General features: G+C 40.1%; 3 protein-coding genes across 4 annotated transcripts; 2 read left to right on the forward strand and 1 right to left on the reverse strand.

The window, feature by feature from the left end:
* Positions 1-476: 476 nt before the first annotated feature.
* LOC122775046 (tropomyosin alpha-4 chain-like) lies at positions 477-5,623 on the forward strand. Of its 2 annotated transcripts, none has more exons than XM_044034731.1 (9): positions 477-642; positions 1,276-1,428; positions 1,896-2,029; positions 2,362-2,479; positions 2,761-2,831; positions 3,787-3,862; positions 4,579-4,641; positions 4,731-4,800; positions 4,888-5,623. In XM_044034731.1, exons 1-9 carry the CDS (start codon positions 541-543, stop codon positions 4,968-4,970), a joined length of 870 nt encoding a protein of 289 aa, XP_043890666.1. In that variant the 5' UTR covers positions 477-540; the 3' UTR covers positions 4,971-5,623. The 2 variants fall into 2 exon arrangements, with proteins under 2 accessions (XP_043890666.1, XP_043890667.1); XM_044034732.1 differs by having other exon boundaries at positions 565-756.
* pmvk (phosphomevalonate kinase) lies at positions 5,489-7,377 on the reverse strand. Its single transcript, XM_044034733.1, has 5 exons — positions 7,178-7,377; positions 6,481-6,544; positions 6,249-6,401; positions 5,996-6,125; positions 5,489-5,922 (listed from the first exon to the last, which is right to left on the reverse strand). Exons 1-5 carry the CDS (start codon positions 7,267-7,269, stop codon positions 5,771-5,773), a joined length of 591 nt encoding a protein of 196 aa, XP_043890668.1. The 5' UTR covers positions 7,270-7,377; the 3' UTR covers positions 5,489-5,770.
* A 229-nt stretch (positions 7,378-7,606) lies between these two features.
* Positions 7,607-11,662, forward strand: decr1 (2,4-dienoyl CoA reductase 1, mitochondrial). Its single transcript, XM_044033111.1, has 10 exons — positions 7,607-7,679; positions 8,048-8,247; positions 8,329-8,386; positions 8,610-8,696; positions 9,029-9,176; positions 9,632-9,731; positions 9,813-9,885; positions 9,986-10,132; positions 10,314-10,376; positions 10,456-11,662. The coding sequence occupies exons 1-10, from the start codon at positions 7,638-7,640 to the stop codon at positions 10,513-10,515; spliced, it is 978 nt and encodes a 325-aa protein (XP_043889046.1). The 5' UTR covers positions 7,607-7,637; the 3' UTR covers positions 10,516-11,662.
* Positions 11,663-21,779: the final 10,117 nt, after the last annotated feature.

Genomic DNA, 21,779 nt, shown 5'->3' on the forward strand with positions numbered 1-21,779 from the left:
ACACGTTTTCTGTGTGCATGCTCTGTCTTTATTTCTATCTCTATGTGTCTCTCTCTCTCTTTCACACACACACTGTGTGTTCAATAAAACAACAAACTCTTGGACATTTTCAGATGAAATCATGTTTTATGACCTGATTCAGCTGCAGTTCGTGAACTCAGTGTTTCAGGTGTTGTTGTATCATGTGATCGACCTGCAGGTGAAACTGCGTGAACAGAAGTGACGCTGATTTTTATTTGATCTTTTTAAACTGCAGAAACTTTAAAGAAACATTTTTTTGTATAAAGATTTGAAAAGAAAAGTGTATATAATGTTTTTTATGCTCTCTGTGTATGTTTGCTCTTTATTAAAATAATCATCTGAAATGTGTTTGTTATTAATCATAATGATCAATAATGTGTGCATGTAGTTTATATATGTATACATACGTAAACGTCTGAGGTTTTATTTTGACAATTACCTGTACGTCACTTCCTGTGGAGGGAACTTAACCCGGAAAAGGGAGTTATTCAGTTGTTCAGAGTTGGGAGTTGTCTCTCTATGAGGAAGCAGCAGAGACTAGAACCCGAACTACGACTCTGGACCAGAACACTCAGACACGTTGATAAAAGTTCGCGAGTGTTTTTCGCACGGGATTTAAAGGTGAATTAAAACGACAGTGGCAGCAGCTCCGTTCTGTTAGCCGTACGTTGCTAACGGCTAAGCTACTTCAGACCGGGAAGTAACGGAAGTGTTTTATTTTATTTTTTTTTACAGGTGAGAAAATAACTTAAACTGTGCTAACTCTCAGCTCTGCTAATATGCTAACGTGATGTCAGGCTAACAGGGCGGTGGTCCGCTGTTAGCACCAAAAGCTAACATGCTAACTGCGAGCAACAAGCAGCCACGTAGAAAAGTTTTTATGATTTGACTCCTAAATTAACATAGGTGGCGTTTATAACTTTATAAGATATTTACACAGCTACTTATTAAAACTATAGTGATTATATTAATGTTTGTGTTTGTGAAGACATTTAGTATTTAGTATTCTCAGCTTCCACTGTGTTTGTCATGCTTATTGCACTTTTTAAGATAATACACTGCCACCAACTGGTGAATTAAAATGTCTCAGAAATTAAACAATGACCACTTAACAGTGTTGTCATTGTTGAAAAAAAAGTGATTCATTTGACCTCTGATCTAAAGTGAAGCAGAAGAATCACAGATGTGTTCACAGGCTCTTCTAAGAGTGGACGGATGAATTCACACGTTCACCTGCTGTTTATGATGTTGTAGAAGAATAAGAAGAAGATGATGAGTGGAGGATTGAACAGCATCGATGCCGTGAAGAAGAAGATTAAAGTTCTTCAGGACCAGGCAGAGGAGGCTGAAGAGAGGGCGGAGAGACTGCAGAGGGAGGTGGAGAAGGAGAGGAAGAGCAGAGAGGAGGTACACACACACGCTCGTACATGCATACATACACACATGTACGGACATACAGTACATACATATGTACATACTAGAGCTGCAACTAACGATTATTTTCATAATCGATTAATCTGTTGATTTATTTTCTCGATTAATCGTTTGGTCCATAAAATATCAGAAAACCTTAAAAAATGTTGATCGGTATTCGTCAAAAAATGATGATGTTCTCAAATGTCTTGTTTTGTCCACAAACTAAAATTAATTCTTTGTTATCCAGAGCAAATAAATGAAGAAAATACTCACATTTAAGAAGTCAGAAATCTTGTTTTAATCATGAAAAAAAGCTTCAAATCGACTAATCGATTATCAAAATAGTTGTCGATTAATTTAGTAATCGATGATTAATGGATTTATTGTTTCAGCTCTAATACACACACACGACACAAACACACCTACCTACACACCCTCATCCCTGCGTTGTGTTGTAGGCGGAGTCAGATGTTTCGTCTCTGACTCGTCATCTTCAGAACACTGAAGACGATCTGGACCGAGTTCAGGAGAGACTTGAGACTTCTCTACAGAAACTGAACGAGGTGGAGAGAGTCGCTGACGAGAGTGAGAGGTCTGTCTGTCTGTCACTCACCTGTCTGTCTGTCACTCACATTACATTACATTACATGTCATTTAACAGATGCTTTTATCCAAAGCGACTTACAATAAGTGCATTTAGGTTTTTTTACATTTGGGTACAAACAAGAGGTAGAAGTAAGTGCTTCAAGTAAGCCAAACTATAAAGTGCTAGTCATAAGTACGATGTATAAGTAAGTGCTTGTTTTTTTTGTCATCGTTGTCATCAGTTGAGGTAGAGTCGAAAGAAATATGTTTTTAGTCGGTGGCGGAAGATGTGGAGGCTTTCTGCTGTCCGGATGTCTCACTCACCTGTCTGTCTTTAAGAGGGAAGAAGGTCATAGAGAACAGAGCTCTGAAGGACGAGGAGAAGTTGGAGCAGCTCAAATCTCAAGTGGGAGAAGCCAAACAAATCGCTGAGGAGGCGGACCAGAAATACGAGGAGGTACACACACTCACACACTCACACATGCATGCATGAACACAGTCTTACATGCACACACACATCTCCAGGGACCTGGTCCTCATTCATAAAAAGTTCCCACAGATCCTTGAAATCCTTGAAAGTTTGTGAATTTTAATAAAAATTCAAGGCCCTTGAAAGGTTTTTGAAAATGGCCCTAAATAGACATGGGTCATTGAAAGGGCTTGAGTTAAGTGAACATGATATAAATATTCACATTAGTGTGTGTGTATAATATAATATGTATGTATTTGAATTGACAGGTGGCTCGAAAGGTGGTGATGGTTGAAGGAGAACTGGAGCAAGCTGAATGCAGAGCAGAGCAGGCTGAAAGGTGTGACACACACACTAATGGTGTATTTCCACCGGCTCGCCTCGGCACGGCACGATTAGGTCACATCTCCACTACCAGTACCTACTTAAAGTGGGCGGAGTCATCACTGCACGGCTGAGTGAAACTGTGATGACTTTGTTTGATACGCGACACTAACACACACACACGAGTGACTAGTGACTTTACACCAGACTCCTGTAGTTGTTGGAGATTAACTCACGTTTTTAGGACTGTTAAGTAGTTTTAACTTATCTACAATTCGGCGCTGTTAGGCTTGATTTGTGTCCACACGTCTCCGGAGCACAGCCTCCTACAACCACAGACTCAGCGGCAGTGGTCTGTGATGTCCCTAAATACACCACTGTTAAATATAGAGGTTTCCCTGGTAGTTGTTGGAGATTAACCCACGTTTTTAGGATTGTTAAGTAGTTTTAAGTGATCTACAGTTCGGTGCTGTTTGGCTTGATTTGTGTGTGGGAATGTCTCTTCCTGTGACGGCACTCTAGCCAGTCAGTGGCCGGCAGTGTGACCAATCATTGCATAGTACCTACTTAGCACGCTTTTGGAACTGCGCCTGAGTACCACACCACGGTTAAGTTGCATTTCCAGGAGCAGGTACTATGCGTGACGTCGTCAGACTGCCGGCCACTGATGGCACTCTGGACAGACATCTGATGATGTCATGGTAAACAGTCATTTTTACAGAGTCAAAGGTAAATTGATGTGAAAACTTAATTTGTTTGACTGATGACATCAGTGTGATGTCATTGTTAGTGATGTCCACGTTACAGCTGCATCATCTTTCTCCATTCTGTTTGTTTCCACACCTGACCTCAGTGACCTTTAACCTTGGGCCTTTACATGCTCCTGTTGGCATGACACAAACATATACACATGCACTCACTTGACAGCTTCTGACCCCTCCCTTCTCTGTTATGTGACCTTTGACCTGCAGCAAATGTCGAGAGATGGAGGAGGAGCTGAAAACTGTTTTCTCTGGTTCAAAGTCTCTGGAGGCCCAGGCTGAGAAGGTAAGTTTTTCATATGATGGGGAGGTGTGGCTGTGGGGTCAGGTTTAAGTAATCTAGATCAATCCAATTTAATCTGCAAAATGGGGAACATGGTCTAACAGTGAAACCACTGCTCAGCACTATGTGAACTGGAAATCCAAAACGTAAATAATAAAAATGGTCTCCGACTGTTCCTTGCTCACTGCAGTCGGACTGTTCCCCGCCACTACAGACTGTTCCCCGCTCACTACAGTCATACTGTCACTACAGTCAGACTGTTCCCGGTTCACTACAGTCGGATTGTTCCCCGCTCACTACAGTCGGACTGTTCCCCGTTCACTACAGTCAGTCAGACTGTGTCACTGCAGTCGAGTTCCGGCTCACTACAGTCGGACTGTTCCCCCACACAGTGACTGTTCCCCACTACAGTCGGACTGTTCACCCCCACTACAGTCAGTCAGACTGTGTCACTGCAGTCAGACTGTTCCCCGTTCACTACAGTCGGACTGTTCCCCGCTCACTACAGTCGGACTGTTCCCCGTTCACTACAGTCAGTCAGACTGTGTCACTGCAGTCAGACTGTTCCCGGCTCACTACAGTCGGACTGTTCCCCGTTCACTACAGTCGGACTGTTCCCCGTTCACTACAGTCAGTCAGACTGTGTCACTGCAGTCAGACTGTTCCCCGTTCAGTCAGTCAGACTGCGTGTCAGTTCTAAACACCTGTCTTTCTCTCAGTATAATCACAAGGAAGACCGGTACGAGGAGGAGATCAAGATCCTGAGTGAGAAACTCCAGCAGGTGAGACAGAATATTCACCTGTCTCGCACCATTTCTGTCTCACTTGTCTCATCACCTGTGTCTCACCTGTGTCTCACTTGTGTCTCCAGGCTGAGATAAGAGCAGAGAAAGCTGAGGGTTCCGTCTCCAAACTGGAGAGAAAAATTGACAAACTGGAAGGTATGCAGACATTAAGTGGGTGTAGTTTGTTTATGTGCCGATTCAGTCACATGACTGTGTGTGTGTGTGTGTTCGTTCGTGTTTTAGATGACTTGACTTCGATCAGAAATGCAAACATGGAGCTTCAGGCGAATCTGCACCAGACGATGGAGGACCTGAACTCCTGCTGAAGCCCCACCTCTTCTTCACTCCTCCCCTCTCTCCTCCCCAGTAATGTGGCCAAAACGTTCCTGTTACTCGTCAGCACCCCCTGCTGCTGAGCTACTGCTAACACTAAACCCCCCCCCTCCACGCACTCCTCTTCATTTCTTTTACATTCCTTCTTTGAGCATTTATTCGCATTTTCAGGGTTGCTTTACTTTACTTAACCACGCCTCTTCATTCTCCACCCCCTTCAGTATTACATGAGAATTTTTTTTATAGCCGGTGACTAATCAAACATTCCTCTATTAATAACAAAGTACTAATGGTTTTCTTTGTGTCATTTGCTACAGCAATGATTAATGACCAATCACTTTAATTGATTTATATTTAGTTTTTTTGTGGGTGTGGTCTAAGGTAGCCAGTCAGAGTAAGGCATTGACACAAACTGCTGCCATATATGGAAACCCTGGGGCCAAACTGGTGTGATGATGTCATCACTGTGATGTCACAAGTCAATGTAATAAATCAGGACAGGATTCATCACTGCCAAGACATTGTTTATTTCTTTGTTTTTTGTAAAGTTCTGTTACCAGCTATGATTATGCAAATTAGCATGATGACATGTTCCACTACAGTCCACCAGGTGGCGACAATAAATTGAAATAAACAATCGTCTGTATGTCAAAAGTTCTGTCATAAATGTGAGACGAGGGCGACAGTCCTGTACACATACACACACACACAGGTTACAACAGTGTGTCAGATGGTTGATGGTTTGATTCCTGCTCCGTCTGTCATGCCATGAAATCATTATTAATGTTAGTGATCATTGATCAGATGTGACTCTTGCGCTGTTGACCAGATTCAGGATTGGCTGCAGCTGCTTATCTAATGAGGGGGCGTCGGCCTCATTAGAGATTATCCAATCAAATTTAACACCACTGTCCAGCCCACACTCTGACTCTGCATCATCAACACCTGCGTGCGAGAGAGAGAGAGTGTTAAACCACTGGACCAAGTAACCCCTCCCCCCCACACAAACACTTCTTACCAGCAGTGAAGCTCCACCCCCTCTGCGTCCTCGTCTCCTCTGAACTTTGAACTCGGACACAAAGAGTCTGTCGAGGAAACTGTGAACGAAACCAGTGAAGGTCTGACAGCCGCCGCGCGTCACTCACCACCTGTCCAATCAGAGCACAGCGTCACTCACCACCTGACCAATCAGAGCACAGCGTCATTCATCACCTGACCAATGAGAGCACAGCATCACTCATCACCTGACCAATCACAGTGTGTAAGTTTACCCAGACTGGTTGCCGTGCTCCTCTGGTTGCTAAACGACAGAAGAATCCCGGATCCTGCTGTCGTCGTGTTTCTCCCCAGCGAATCATGTCGGCACGGTAACGCTCCTTATAAGGTCCAGGACCGAGCAGCTGGTCCAGGTCCAGACCATGTTCCTGCAGAAACCATGGTGACGTCATTAATGGTGTTGCCATGGTGTGTGTGTGTGTGTGTGTGTGTGAGATACAGTCTCACCTGAGCATACTGATGTTTGAGTGGACCGGACAGACGCACAACACTACACACGTCAGCGCCTAAACTGTACAACACAAGGATTATTATGGTATGGATGCATTAATTTGTTCAATCAGGTTTTGATCCAATTTTTGTATCAAAAAGGTCTATACAGTGTATATATATGAACACATATACGTGTATATATATACATACAGTACACATGTATATGTATACACACATATTTAATGTCAGACAAACTTTTTTGTTAATGTGAATGAAGTGCAGCTCATTTACATATTCATCCTGGTTCAGCTTTTTAATAATACACTAAAACTTGAAGCTCTTACTTACTTCTGGCTCTTATTTGTACCCAAATGTTTAAATGCACTTTTGTAAGTCGCTTTGGATAAAAGCGTCTGCTAAATGACATGTAATGTAATGTAATAAAAAACAATGATTCACTAAGAGTGAACAGAGTCACTAGAATAATAACATAACCAATGATTACAACAGTCGATATTAATGATGAATAATCAATAACAAATGACATTAAATAACAATTATTAAAGATGAATAATCGATAACAAATGACATTAAATAACAATTATTAAAGATGGATAATCAATAACAAATGACATTAAATAACAATTATTAAAGATGAATAATCAATAACAAATGATATTAAAGATGAATAATCAATTACAGTAACACTCACCGTTCCTGTATCAGGTCCGTCACATAATCTTTTCCGGACTTCCGTTTCCCACTGAATACCAGAACCAGTTCTGGTTCAGAGTTCTGATCCATTTTCCATCGATCACTTGCAGCTGATCGACCAACACGAATCGCAAGTGTCAAAAGACGCCGCTAAACAAAAGTGTCAGACTTTAAAGGAAGAACCAAGTCACGTGACACGTGTACGGATCAGGTGATATCGACACACTCTGGACTGAACCATATGGAGGGGGGGTTAGAGTCCCACGTCATAAATGATCAACGTTTTCTTGTGTTTGTTATGAAATGACGTCACTGAAACCTGAAGAATTTCTTTAGTGTGGGATTCCCCCCCTCCCGCCACACGTTGGTATGATCCACTCCCCCGCCCCACGTTGGTATGATCCACTCCCCCGCCACACTTTGGTATGATCCCCTCTCTGGTGACACTGAAGAACAAAATGGCGCTGTGTGGAGGTTCTCGTCTGTTTCCAGGAGTTAGAGTGAGTTGTTTACTCTGTGACGTCACCGATAACCGTTTAATTAAAGTAGTTTAAACTTCCCTTTGTCTTTTGTGTCTCTTTAAATGTGAAGTAGGTTCAACAGTTTTTACGTGCTTTCGTTTTGTCTTCAGTTGTGAGTGGAAAACTAGGTTAACTAGCTGCCCTAGTTGTGAATGTGTGAGTGAGTGAATGAATGAATGAATCTCAGGTGGGTTTTTCATAATAACAAAGTCACGTAAATGAAATAATAATCACTGCTACAAGCTAACGTTAGCTAAACATTAACGTCACGCACTGACATCAGAGTGTGTCTGTCCATCAGATGGACAGACAGCTGCCAGCATCACGGTAATGTCCGTCTCTTTCAGTCCTGGTTCCATCGCTCCTCCGTCCTTCAGTCCACGTGTCCTCCTCACTCCGGGTTCTTTGGTCCAGTTGAAGACGTCATGTTGTCTTCAGGGACATTCAGAGACAAAGTGGCCTTCATCACAGGAGGGGGGACAGGACTGGGCCGAGCCATGACCAGCACACTGTCCCAGCTGGGAGCTGTTTGTGTCATCGCCAGCAGGTTAGCTGCTAACTATTAACTAGTTAACAAGTTAGTACTGGCAGTGGACAGAGCAATCACAGATTCTGTTTATTTGTTCAGGAAACTTGAAGTCCTTCAGCAGACAGCTGACGAGATCAGCAGCCAGACCGGGAACAAGGTGACCGACCAGGACCAGAACCAAAAACTGGTCCCTGTTGTTTTATGTTTGTTGTTGTTTTTGTATTCTAATTTCTATGTTTTATATTTATCTTTCTTTATTTAATTAGATTTTCTCCAGCTGTTGTTGCACAAAAATACATTTATTTTTGATTTTGATTTAAATGATTTGAAAGTGAAGTGGTCTTAAGCCCCTCACCTCACCTGTCTTCGCCTGTCCTCAGGTCTATGTGGTTCAGTGTGACGTCAGAAATCCTGAGGACGTTTCCCATTGTGTTGACAAGATGGAAAGTCTGACAGGTCTTCCTGATGTAAGAGACACACACACACACACACTGGGGGAAAGTAGCGCCATCTAGTGTACAAATATGAAAATAAAAAATGTAGTTCACCATGAAATCTAGGAATGAATGAGTTATTATTAGGATTATTATGACCTAATATTAATATTATTAATAATAATCAAATACAAAGAGTGTTTTAAAATATAAAGATAACTTTATTTTCACTTTTTATGTTCAGAGTAACTTTATTTGTACTTTGTGCGTGCGCGTGCTTGCGTGTGTGTGCGTTGTAAGGCAGAGAAAGACGAAGTGTGTCCATGATTTGAGAGCAGGTAACACAGGTCAGGTGATTTTTACAGGTGATCATCAACAATGCAGCGGGAAACTTTGTTTGTCCATCAGAGCGTCTGTCTCCAAACGGCTGGAAGACCATCACCGACATTGTCCTCAACGGGACGGCCTTCGTTACTCTGGAGCTGGGGAAGAGACTCATCCAGAGACAGAGAGGTCAGAGGTAGACGGGGAGACGGACACAGACAGGGAGACAGAGACATGAGTTCTGTTCCCACCTGTTCTTTGTTGTCCAATCACAGGACTGTTAACATGTGATGTTGTGTTCTGGATTTGTCTCCTGTGACCACATGACATCAGGTCCTCCTGTCTTTTATTCAAATATTATGTCCCATCATTAGTGTCCATAACAACAAAGTCATTTGTGTGTGTGTGTGTGTGTCTAGGACGAGCTGATTTACATTTAAATGATGAATATTATGCACACACATTAATTCCAGTGCTTTCTGCTAACGATTGTCACAGTTTTTTCTAAACGATGTCAATGATCTTTTTCTCAATGATCTTACGGATGCGTGTTAGTGAGGTGAAGTGAGCCCGCGGGGGCCGTGCTGGTGTGGACACATGAACCCTCATTCAGGAAGTGATCCAGATTTGATTTGTTTGTTCAGGAGCTTCTTTCCTCGCCATCACCACCATCTATGCTGAGTCTGGTTCTGGTTTTGTGGTCCCAAGTGCATCAGCCAAGGCTGGAGTTGAGGCACTCTACAAGTCAGTTTGCTAATAAACCTGAGAACATCATGTCTTTGCCCCTGGCTTTGTTGCTATGGTAACATTACGACTGTGTGACAGGTCTCTTGCTGCAGAGTGGGGGCGCTATGGTCACAGATTTAACATCATTCAGCCTGGACCAATCAAAACAAAGGTTGTTTGTTTACATCTCTCTTTGTTTCATTTGTTTACATCTTTATTCATATGTTTACATCTTTATTCATTTGTTTACATCTTTATTCATTTGTTTTAAGGGAGCGTTCAGTCGTTTAGATCCAACAGGAATGTTTGAGAAGTCTATGATTGGTCGAATTCCTACAGGTCGTTTGGGGAAACCAGCAGAGGTCGCGAACTTGGCGGCTTATATGAGCAGTGACTACGCCACCTGGATGTCTGGAGCTGTAAGTTCATGCAGGTGTCATAGTTCACACACACACACACACACACACACACAGGTGTCACAGTTCACACAGGTAATAATAATAACAATAATAATAAAAATAAGGTGAACATGGTATTAGAACATACATAAAATACACAAACAGACTCAGGTCAGTTGAATTGATGTGTGTGTGTTTTCAGGTGATCCGTTTGGACGGAGGAGAGTATGTGTCCATGGCTGGAGAATTTAATGAGCTGCGCAGGGTGAGACACGTGAGACACATGGACAGCTGCATGTCCACACGTTAAAAGACCTTTGTAATCACACGTGTCTTTGTCTCAGGTGACGCCTGAACAGTGGAAGACGATGGAGGACATGATCAGAAACACTAAAGGATCCTGATCACACCCTCACCCTTACCTGGACTCTTACCCCGACCCTCACCCGGACATGACGACCAGTCACACCTGTGCAGTGTTGAGGGACAACAGTTAATGACAATAGTTTGATTATGCATATATATATACATACATGAATCTGATTTTTACAAATTAAAAGATGTGCCTTCAGAATAAGAGCTGGAACTGTTGGAATGTTTATAATATTTTCTACATCTTTAGTGTATTATACTTTTTTATTTATTTAAGAACGTTCCCATTCACCTTTAACTTTAACGTTTGTTGCATCAATTTTGTATTGATTGAAACAACTTGATGTTTTTTCTTTCTTTTGAAAGTACACTCCTAATATCGATATATCTTAATAGTTGACCTGGTTTTAACAGGTGGTGATGGAAAGTTTCCCAGTACATGTCCTTGTGTCCTTGTGTCCTTGTCAATCTGAACCAAAAACATATTAACAGCTCAACCGCTAACGCTAACATTTGCTATTAAAGTGGGTCGTGGATGGGTCTTCCAGCGAAAAACATACAGCCACGACATAATGAAGGAGGAATGGCTCAAGATGAAGCACATTAAGGTCATGGAGAGGTCAAGGCAGTCTCTGGACCGAAATCCTTTTAAATCCAAAATCAGTCAAAAAAGTCATAGTATAGTCAGTCAGTCATCATCATTAAAATTATAGATTTCATTTTTATCAGTGGGTGAACTTACAAAATCAGTAATTCATTAATATAAAGTGAATTAAAAGTCTCTTTATGAGAGAAAGACATTGAAATAATACAATTTATGATGATCAAACTGAGAGCCTCAGTTTTTGACCCCTGATATAAAGTTTAATGTAAATAAAATAGAAATTGAACAAGTAAAAATAAATTCCTAGTTGAATTCAAACCCCTCTGTTTGCACTGTATTTATGAATAAATATAATAAAATCTTAATAACTTTTCTAAAACATTGAGTTTAATCACAGTTTCTATGACTTTTACAGCCTTTACTTTAATCTGTGTGTCCCTGTGTCTCTTGTCCTGGCCTTTGTCGCCCTCTCTCTGCTGTTGTGGGCACTGCAGTGTGTCCTTCAGCTGCTCAGCATGAGGACAGAAACCAACTGAGTGAGAAATAGAAATAAAGAAAATAAATTAAAAACATCACTCACTGGAATTTATTTACATGTTTATTATTTATATATGTATTTTATTTATTTTAGCACATTTATCAGATAAACAAGCAACTAAATAAGCAATACACTACAATAAATACATGCAAATGTAAAATGATAATAAGAATAACGTCAGTGACAATATATATCAGGATTTTAAAAAAGAAAAAATTAAGAAGTTATTGTCTTAAAAATCCCATTGCACATTCCAGGTAAAACTATAAGAGAGACAAAAACACTGTGGAAAAGAGTGTTTTTGTCTTTTTTAGTGTAATTTACAATTTCACTGACAGTATATGATCACGTAAAGAACCTAAAGAACATCATTTTGATATTATATTTGTATTTTGGGGGGAATTTAAAGGTTCTGGAATCAGTCAGACGTTGTCATCCAGCTGGACAATAAAGTTCTATTTTAAATCATTTGTATTTCCCTTTGGATTCTCCCTGTTTAAAATGACATAAGAACATAAAAATTACACTCTTGTTCCACTACAGCATCACTGAGTGTGACGCGGTGTGTGTGTGTGTGTGTGTGCGTGCTCACACACACACACACACACACACTATCGCAGACGCAGGTGTGGATGCTAATGATACGTCACGTTAACAGATCCACAGATGGGGTGTGTGTGTGTGTGCGTGTGTGCTCCAGTGAAACAGCAGATGCTGATATTAGACGAGTTAATGGAACATAATGTAGAGAGTAACGGAGACAAATCAACAAGCTGCTTTGGATTTACTGAACATTTTTACACGTTTACGCTGCGATTAAAACATCTTGTCAACAGTTTGTACATCACCATATAACACCATTCACAGAGGCAGAAATACAAAGAAGTGAAATATTACCATAAAACATTGGAGTTAAAACAGAACAGAAACTAGTTATTAAAACACAATTATAAAAGAAACAGGCAAATATATATTCTAGTATTATATTTCATGTTAATATTATAGATTGCTAATATGTTGCTAATATTGTATTCCTTTTTTTTCTTTTTAAATTCCAGAGTGTTATTTTAATTCTGAAGGAGCAAATGTAGCGCCCCCCAGTGGATTAAAAAACATTATTATCATCTGATCGTAAGAGGTTTTGTGACAAAAATATTGCGATTCACTGATTAAATTAAATGTAAATGGGTGGAGCCTTCTGTTTGTACCTTTATTAGGATACAAACTGAATATACATGTGTGAATATATACGTGAAACATGAATTTAGTCATAAATAATGTTATAAAATATTGCAAACAGTAGTTACAGAAATGTTTTTAATGATTCTGCTCATATTAGTATTGTTGTTGTTAATTCACCTTTTATTTTTGCTTTTCGCGTTATATACCAAATTAATAAGTACATTCTACTTCCGGGTCCGAATCCCACCCCGCCCCTTCCTAAGCCAATGGGAGCCACCCATCCGCCATTTTGTAAGGTTTAAGTAGCTGTCAATCAAGCCAAACGGCGGCATTATTATAATTAAGTCCAATTAGCCAGGGGTGGAGTCGGACTTGCGACCATTGTGACCATGATGTCTTTCGCACACAGGGTACTGGTCTTAACCACTGAGCCACTCCACCCCTGATGTAACCCGACTCCAATTAACGTCAGTGCAGCAACAGGTGAGTTCCTCACTGCTAACAGGCTAACAGACTAGCAGGCTAACAGGCTAACAGGCTAACAGGCTAACAGACGAGTGTGACGATGATTCCACTGTTTTTAAAAACGGGAACATAGAAGAAAAAGTTATCAGAGATCATCTATTGCCTATTGTTTGGTGATGTTTCACTCTGAGTAGGTTTGAGATGCTGAACCATTAGAAAAGAGCCTGTAAATGAATAATAATATTGCGGTGGCTTTGTTAAACTCTATTGGATTTTTGGTGACTGTCTTTTACTTTCACACAAACGTTCAGTTTGAGAGTTTCAGTGAGATTAAAGTTGGTAAGTCATCTACATTTTTCTACAGCAGTCACAGTTTGAATGTTGGGATTTATTGTACATAAAAATATCACGTAATCCATATGTCCTTCAGAACATTAGAAACTATAACATGTGGTTATTGTTTTAAATGAAGCACTGTCAACGTCTCTCATTCTGTTTATTTTAGTTTATTTTAATGTTTTAACAAAAGCTGAAACAATTATTTGATCAATTAATTATTAATTCATTACTAAAGTAGTTGATAATTGCATGTGAGTTTTTTTTTATAAGAATTCAAACAACAATGACGTTTGAACTCAGTTTCATTCTCCATTATTCAGCTTTTGGGATAAATTGTTGGACAAGCTTGTCAAACGTGGCTGCTTCCTGTTTCCCTGCAGCTACTTCCTGTCGTCGTTTGTGTACGTCGCTGCCACACCTTTGTGTTCAGCCATGGCAACCTTGACCATGTCCACAAGACCTTTGACCTCTGTGTTGGGACACCCCCCCTCCTTATCTATTGGCCCAGATGCTGGTAAGTGTTCATTAAAATCACTTTATTTGCCAAACGTACCAAATGAACATTGTGACTTCATGCTCATGAAGTGCTGCGCTGTAATCTGTGGGTGTGTGTTTGTGTTATTCTATGATAAATTTGTAATAATTTATTATTTCATAGATTACACAGCCATAGACGGCACATATTTTAAATCAGATGCAAGGTACAACTTTAGAAAACCATGTGGTCCTTTTCCTAAACCAAATAATCCCAGCTGAAACGTATCGACAGTTAATTTATTCTGACACGAAGATGTAAATGTTGACCTGTTATTGATGGGAGAATAATATTATCCTGATCAAAGACAAAGATGGTCTCTGCCCTTTAATGACCTGTTGGTTTGAGAAGTGAGTGTGTTTCGATTGCAGCTTGGACTGATTTGCCCTTTAACCTTTTACACTGTGTTGCCTTACGATGAAGTGGTGAGAGTGAGTGGTGAAATGTTGATGAGGTCGTGGATAATGTATAAAAGGTGTGGTGGTTTCATAACAAGCTGAGAATTAATACTCTGTGATGATCTGTCGCCTGTAAAACATCTGTTTTTTTGGTTAAAGGGTGAGTTTTAGTGAAAATTGAATTGACAAATTCTGTGAAAAAGACTAAATTCCATTAGATGTTCAATAATATCTGAGTAACCTTGTGTTTCCTCTGCCTGATTTTACTTTAAACTGTGTGATTGTTGTATCAGGTCCTGAATGTTGAAATAAATTTGATAAATGTCGACATACAGGCTTGTTAAAGTGGAAAAAGAGAATAAATATAAACAAATAAATAAATAGATGTTCAGATATAAAATAACCAAATGTTAACATTAATGTTGAAAAACGTAAACATATACAGACACATGAAAAAAATGGGGGGTCGCCTGCAGTGAGGACTGTAACCTCAACATGGGAGCCAACGCCCCCCACTGAATGAATATAAATGAAAAAATACAAATTAGAAATACAGAAATAACTTAATAAATACTGATATAAATATACAGAAATAATAATATTCGCTGTGTATATAAATTTAGATGTGGAGATACAAATACACGTAGAGATAAATGAATGATCGTTGTACAGATGTAAATGCATTTAAACACTGAATAAATATAAATAGAGAAATAAAAGATAAATAAACACATGTAAATGTGCGGAATAGAAATGTTAATAAATGTACAAAAATACTTCAATAAGTGAAGAAAAACTCAGAGAAAATAATATAAATGTCATTTGTTCTGATCGTGTAAAAAGTAAATAAGTACCAGTGCAGTTGTCATGACAACAGAAAAAAAAGAGCAACGTGATCACTAAATGATCTATGTTTGTTTTTTTAAATATTCAACCAGGGAAATTAAGTTTGACACAATAATATAATAAAAGTGACTCCAGGCATGGTGAAAAGTCATGATGTTCAAATCCCTCCTCAATCACATTCACTCATTAAGTCGACTTCACCCACGAGAAATCATCACTTTGTCACAGCAGATATATAAACCTTATAATATTACCCATGAGCCTTTGCCACCGCCACCACCGTGGACAGGAAGCCATTTTTAATTCTGTCACTTGGAGCAGAATTGAGAATTTAATTTAAAGTGTGACGGAGGTTTTACCTTTTATTTATCAAACCGAGTGTAAATCTCAGCACAGAAATTGTGTAACTGACAAAACATTTGAATCTAGAGCTGAAATAATTTTGAATAATTAAGACCAAGTTCTTTTGCCTTTCCCGCTGTTTTCTTTGCTCCATATTATCAAATAAAATCATTAAAAATGAATAAATTTGGTTTGTGGTCAAAATCCAGACGTTTGTGAAACACGGAGTGACGTTTCCTGAAATTTTATGGACCAAACAAGTACTGGATTAGTCCAGAAAATAATGGACAGGTTCATTGATTATGTAATTATGTAAGGAGCTGCTGGTCCTCTGCGGCCTCGTGTGGTCAGTTTGTGTCACTGAGGTCAATGTGAACAAAGAATTCAGAAAATTTGAACTTAGTGATGGAGGCTGCAGTGTTAAAATCACTGATTTTCTCTATGGGGTCTGGTGTGGGAGAATTGAGTCGTTTCCAAAGAGTCACAAAGTCGAATTTCCAGTCAGATCAAATCAATGTCTCTGTCTTATATTTTAGGAGCATGTGTTTATATTTCATGCAACCACTATTTAAAATATCCCTTTAAGTTCATATACAACATAGTGATTGATGATGGGGTGACATTAGGTTAGATTGTAATTGTAGTCTTGGTTTTAAAAACAAATCATTTCAAAACTGACAATGAAAAGAAGCAGATTTGTTGCAATTTTTATTTATTTTTTTGCAAAAATTAAAGGAATTAGATTAAAATTAAACTGTAAAATGATTTCAGAAGCTGTACAGAAAAAGTGGAAATGCGATTGATTTACCTTTTTGTTTCCTGAACGTGTTAATATTTTCCATGTGTTTTTGGACGCTGCATGTGAACCATATTTAGTTTAATTCATAATCTTTTTTGACGCATAATATTAGAATCTGTGCTTGTGTTACTTCATTTCTGGTTGAAAAAGACCTGACGTGTGCTCTTTAATGAACATATTTCACGTGTATTGTACACTTGTGTACAATGATCAGTGCTCCTCTATGACACTGAGATCTGCTGAAAATGGCCGTCGTCTCCAGATTAATGTCAAGTGTCGCTACATAAATGTCAGTCTCTCTTCACTCCTTCTGCTCCAGGGGATGTGAAGTCACTGTGAGGAGGACGAGGACGATGCTGCGGTGTGTGTGTGTGTTACTTACGTCCAGCAGAGTGTGTGTCGATGCACCATCTTACATAACGTCCACCTTTATGATCCACACAGTGTCCTGCAGTCAACTCCACACTCACTGGCTATTTATAGCACACAGACAAAGTGCAGGGCAGTGGTGGTGGGGGGCTGATGAAGTGTGTCCACTGTCACAGTCAGTGGACGTTCTTAATGGAGTCTCCAGTTCTGTGCTATGGCAATGCTGGAACTGGACTGGACGTCTGTCCGTTAATCAACTGCAGAACTGTCCAGGGCATCGCGAGCGTTGAAGAAACACCGGTTGAAAGAGAGTTGTGTTTTTCTGTCCCACAATCAGCTGACTGTCGTGGGTGGCGTCAGTCTAGCTCCACCCTGACCGTACCATTTTACCCCTCGTACCCCAAGGAAAGGGTGCCAAACAATGGAACAGTTGGGCCTGGATATTTTCGTCCTATTCCGAAATGGAAACGCCCAAAAAATTCCGAGCTGCGCCACGTGGTGGACACACGGCTTAACCCTTCTATTACCAATCGTGCCGATCTGGGAGTTACTGTAACTCCCAGATCATTTCTGATACAGTATCATACAGTATGACACATTTCTGATACAGCGACCCTGATGTGGAGGATAAAGCAGCAGAAGATGAATGAAGTTTTGAATCGGTTTGGAATCTTTGAAAAACACTGAAGGAGAACGAAATCAAAATAAACTCAATAACCAACCGCGAGCAATGACGTTCTTTCTCCCCTGAAACCGCCCAGTCAGATGTGTGTACATCAGTAAATAACTGGACCTCATGACAAAGGTGGTGTTGCTCGACTCTGTAGTCGCCCCCTGGTGGTCACATGTGACAGACATGTCGATACTTGGGCAGCTTCCACCTCTTTGACACAAATGTAAACACCCACATGACCTACACAAACGGCCTCGAGGCAGCACTAAAACAACAAATGGTATTGGCACTCTAGTCAGCAAACACACACACACACACACACACACACACACCCATATCTGGGTCATGGCTTAGTCAATCGTTGCTGGCAGTGGTGGTGGTGTTGGACCAAACTGCGGTTCTTGCAGGTGGGAGGTGATGTAAAGGTTTTATTCCAGGAAGCAGAGTCCTTGTAGCTCCTTCTTCCTCCTACAACCTCGCCTGAAAGACAGAACAGTGGGATAGAAACTAATATAGAGTCACCTTTACGCCTCCTGCTGAGCGGTTTAGCTGCTTGTTCCTCAAAGCAAAGACATTTATTTAACACACAGGAGTTCAAACTGGAGTGACTGCAGGTTAAAAGACGTCCGGCGCCTCGATCTTCTCCACTTCCAGTTACACTACATTTACTACACTAATATAAGAAAAGTGCAACAAAGGTTAAGATTCCTCGTTAGAGAAGAAGACCTATAGTTTTAGGAATATTAAGACTTTTCAATAAAAGCCATGTGTTACAGTAGCTCACTGTGGACAAACTAATCATGTTTTGATGCTAACTGAGCAGCAAAAATATGCAACTTCACCAGTTACACACTTTTTGTGTGTTGCATTTTTAAACGAGGCTTATTAAGAGTTTATAGCTCATATCTTGAGTCATATTCCGTTTAAAAATAAGCAGATGTTTCCTCCTCATCCTTTTTCTTTTGTAGAAGTGCCTATGATGAGTTTTTCTTACTTGTGATTTGTTATTGACAAGGCTCTAACCCGTGGCTTTATTGCCATCGATTGCTTCCAATGAAGTCACCTAAGAATCGCAGTTCATTTTCGACGCGTCCACTCATCGTGTGCGTGTGTCTCTGGACCAGACTGTCGGCTAAACGCTCAAAATGTCAATGGTGCTGCTCGGAATATTAATGATGCATGAACATGTTTGGCCTGAAGCAGCTGTGCTCTCGTTTATTTATAAACTAAATTCACTGAAAGAAAAAGGTTATTTTGTCCTCTGGGATGTGACTGTGTTGTTTTTGATCGCCATAACTTGACTGACGTGCAAAAAAGTGAGATTCTATTACTTTACATGTACTTTACATGTTCACATGTTCTCTTCTCCACTAATTTGAGGATTTAACCAGATTTACATCGAGTGGACTCCATCAGTAACTTCAGAAATATTATTTAGTGACTTCAGCATCTGAAATCCACTGTGAGCTAAAAACGCTGATTTTGTCTATGGAGTTTGGTGTGGAAGAGATGAAGCAGTGAACATATTCCTAAGATATCATAGAAATCTGTTGTCAGATGACTCTATTGTGAAGTGGTTAGGATTGGGGCTAAAGTTGGCATGAATTTGAATTTCACTTTCACTACAGGGATGGACATTTCTTTCTTTGAATATTCAACGTTATTGTTGCATGAGAGCTAGTGGAAGTAATGTAGTCTTCACATCATGTTGAACTAAGAGGGGAAACTTCAGGATGCATTCAAGAAACCTCGTAAATGTCATCCTCTCTGCTAACGCCACATGAAGTCCACAAACTTGATGCTTGCTAATGACACCTTGTGAAAGTAGCTGCACCACAGAGTAGGTGTCATCAGCATAGAAATATGTTTTTACCCATTGAGAAATCATTTGTTTTTGAATCTTTTTAATACAGATCGTCACAGTAACTGCCCAAAGCCAAATGTGTGTCAAACTACCATTTTATTCTAAATGTGGTCCTGACTTTTTTTTATATGTATGTATATATGTGTGTATATATATATATATATATATATATCACATCATATTGTAAGTATCATGAGTGAAGAAAACATCTGTTTCTCACATAGCTGTACAAATATCACACAGTAATCCTTTAAAATGTTATTTCCATGAAAATTAGAACAATTACCGTTCCACAATCGCAATTTCTGTCAAAAATAATCACAATTGGATAATTATTCAAAATCATTCACCACATAATGAGGATTTTTATTGGATGACTTAATCCTCATGTCGTCTTCATGTCATATCAAATTGGTTAACAAGATATATATATATGTATATATATATATATATATATATATATATATATATATATATATATATATATATATATATATAAAAAATACAGCCTTCTCCATCTTCTGTCTCCCTGCATCATCGTCATCCATCCACATCTTGCTTTACCTCCAATCTCCATGTTCTCCGTCTGTTTTCCTCTCCCCTTTTCACATTTCTCCGTCCAAAGCCTCTTGGAGGAGGAATCTCACAGATCCCAGCACTCTGTGTGTGTGTGTGTGTGTGTGTGTGTGTGGAGAATCCTCTCTTCACACATCTCATGTTACAAAATGGAGCCTGAAATATGCAAAAGTGACTGAAAACACACAACCAGAGACAGCTTTGTCCTGAAAATGTCTTTACATTCCACAGGGAAATGGTCTGACACTTTATTCTCCTGCAGATGTGGAAGATAAAGTAGAGAAGAAGAGCAGACTCCTGCTGTGAAGCTGCAGTACCACTGATGGAGAAAGAGTGAGACAGAGAGCAGTATTTTTTTATTTAAACTGCGACACAAATTGTGAAAATGACGCTTTGTAACCCATGTTTTCATCCTGAGAAAACACAGACTAGACGATCCGGTCCAGACTCAGGACCATGCACCGTGTGATTTATCGTGACTTCAGGAGGTGGACTGTTGTCGTCGTCAGTGTTGTGTGTGCAATGTTTTGTACTGAGAAGGAATCAACTTCTCAAATCCAATCTACAAGTTTACGTATCAAAAGTTCGTAAACATCTCAGTTTCCTGGTCAACTCACTCTCATTGGTTGTTGTGGGGTTCTGGCCACGCCCCCAATCACTGTTCAGGTCGTAATATCAAACATGTTTTAATGTTTGAGATTTGAAAATGGGGATGACTCTGATGCATCCAATGACGTTAAAATGGCGTCTGTTAATCCCTCACACTACAGGATAATCTGCCCAGATAATCTGTTCAAATCAGACACCCACGATTGTCGGAAGGACCAGATTGGGACCGAAATCTGACTAATTATACTTAGTGTGTGTGGGGCTGCCATTAGCTCAACTCTTTCTGACTCTTTTAAGACGGACTCTTTTAAAGCCTGACTCTCTTTATCCAGACTCTTTCTGACTCTTTTTAGCCAGAATATTTTAAAGCCCAACTTTTTTTAGCCTGTCTCTTTTTAAGCTTGACTCTTTCTGACTCTTTTTAGCCAGAATCTTTTCAAGCCTGACTCTTTCTGACTCTTTTTAGCCAGAATCTTTTCAAACCTGACTCTTTCCAACTCTTTTAAAGCCCAGCTTTTTGAAAGCCTGACCTTTTTAAAGCCTCACTATTTCCGACTCTTTTTAGCCCAACTCCTTTAAGCCCGACTCCTTCAAGCGTGACTGTCATCTTTTGAATTGCCATTCCTTGTTATTTTCTCTCACTAAAGGATCACGGTGTGTTCCATTTCCGTTGGAAGTTGGCGTCGCCTCGGAGTTGATGGCGCTGTGTTTGAGAAATGGCAACAAAAAAGAGGACGCTTGCAGGAAAGCCTTTGTTGTTGATACTCTTTCAGAGTATAGATGACCTATAAACCTCCAGACAAACGTGTGTGTCCATGAATACACAACGTTACTGTGTGTCATTGAGAGAGAGAGAGAGAGGGGGGAGGAGGAGGTGATGGAGGGATGTGACGTGAGCGAGCGAGTGAGCGGTAGTATGGGAGCGGATTATTGCAGGCAGCAGTGTTGGGTAATTGTTCTCTCTCTGTCTGTGTGTCAGTGATGCTGAGACCTGACTCCACTGGAGGAAAAACAAACACCACACACTCTCACATGCAGCTGTAGAAGAGCGAGCGGCTCCTTTCTCCTCTCTCTTCTCTCTCTCACGCACACACATTAAAACACACTCTCACACTTTTGCTCTGCAGCTGAGAGAAGACAGAAAACGCGCAGAAAAG

The sequence above is a fragment of the Solea senegalensis genome, linkage group LG9 (genome assembly GCF_019176455.1).
Source record: "Solea senegalensis isolate Sse05_10M linkage group LG9, IFAPA_SoseM_1, whole genome shotgun sequence".
Lineage (NCBI taxonomy): Eukaryota > Metazoa > Chordata > Actinopteri > Pleuronectiformes > Soleidae > Solea > Solea senegalensis.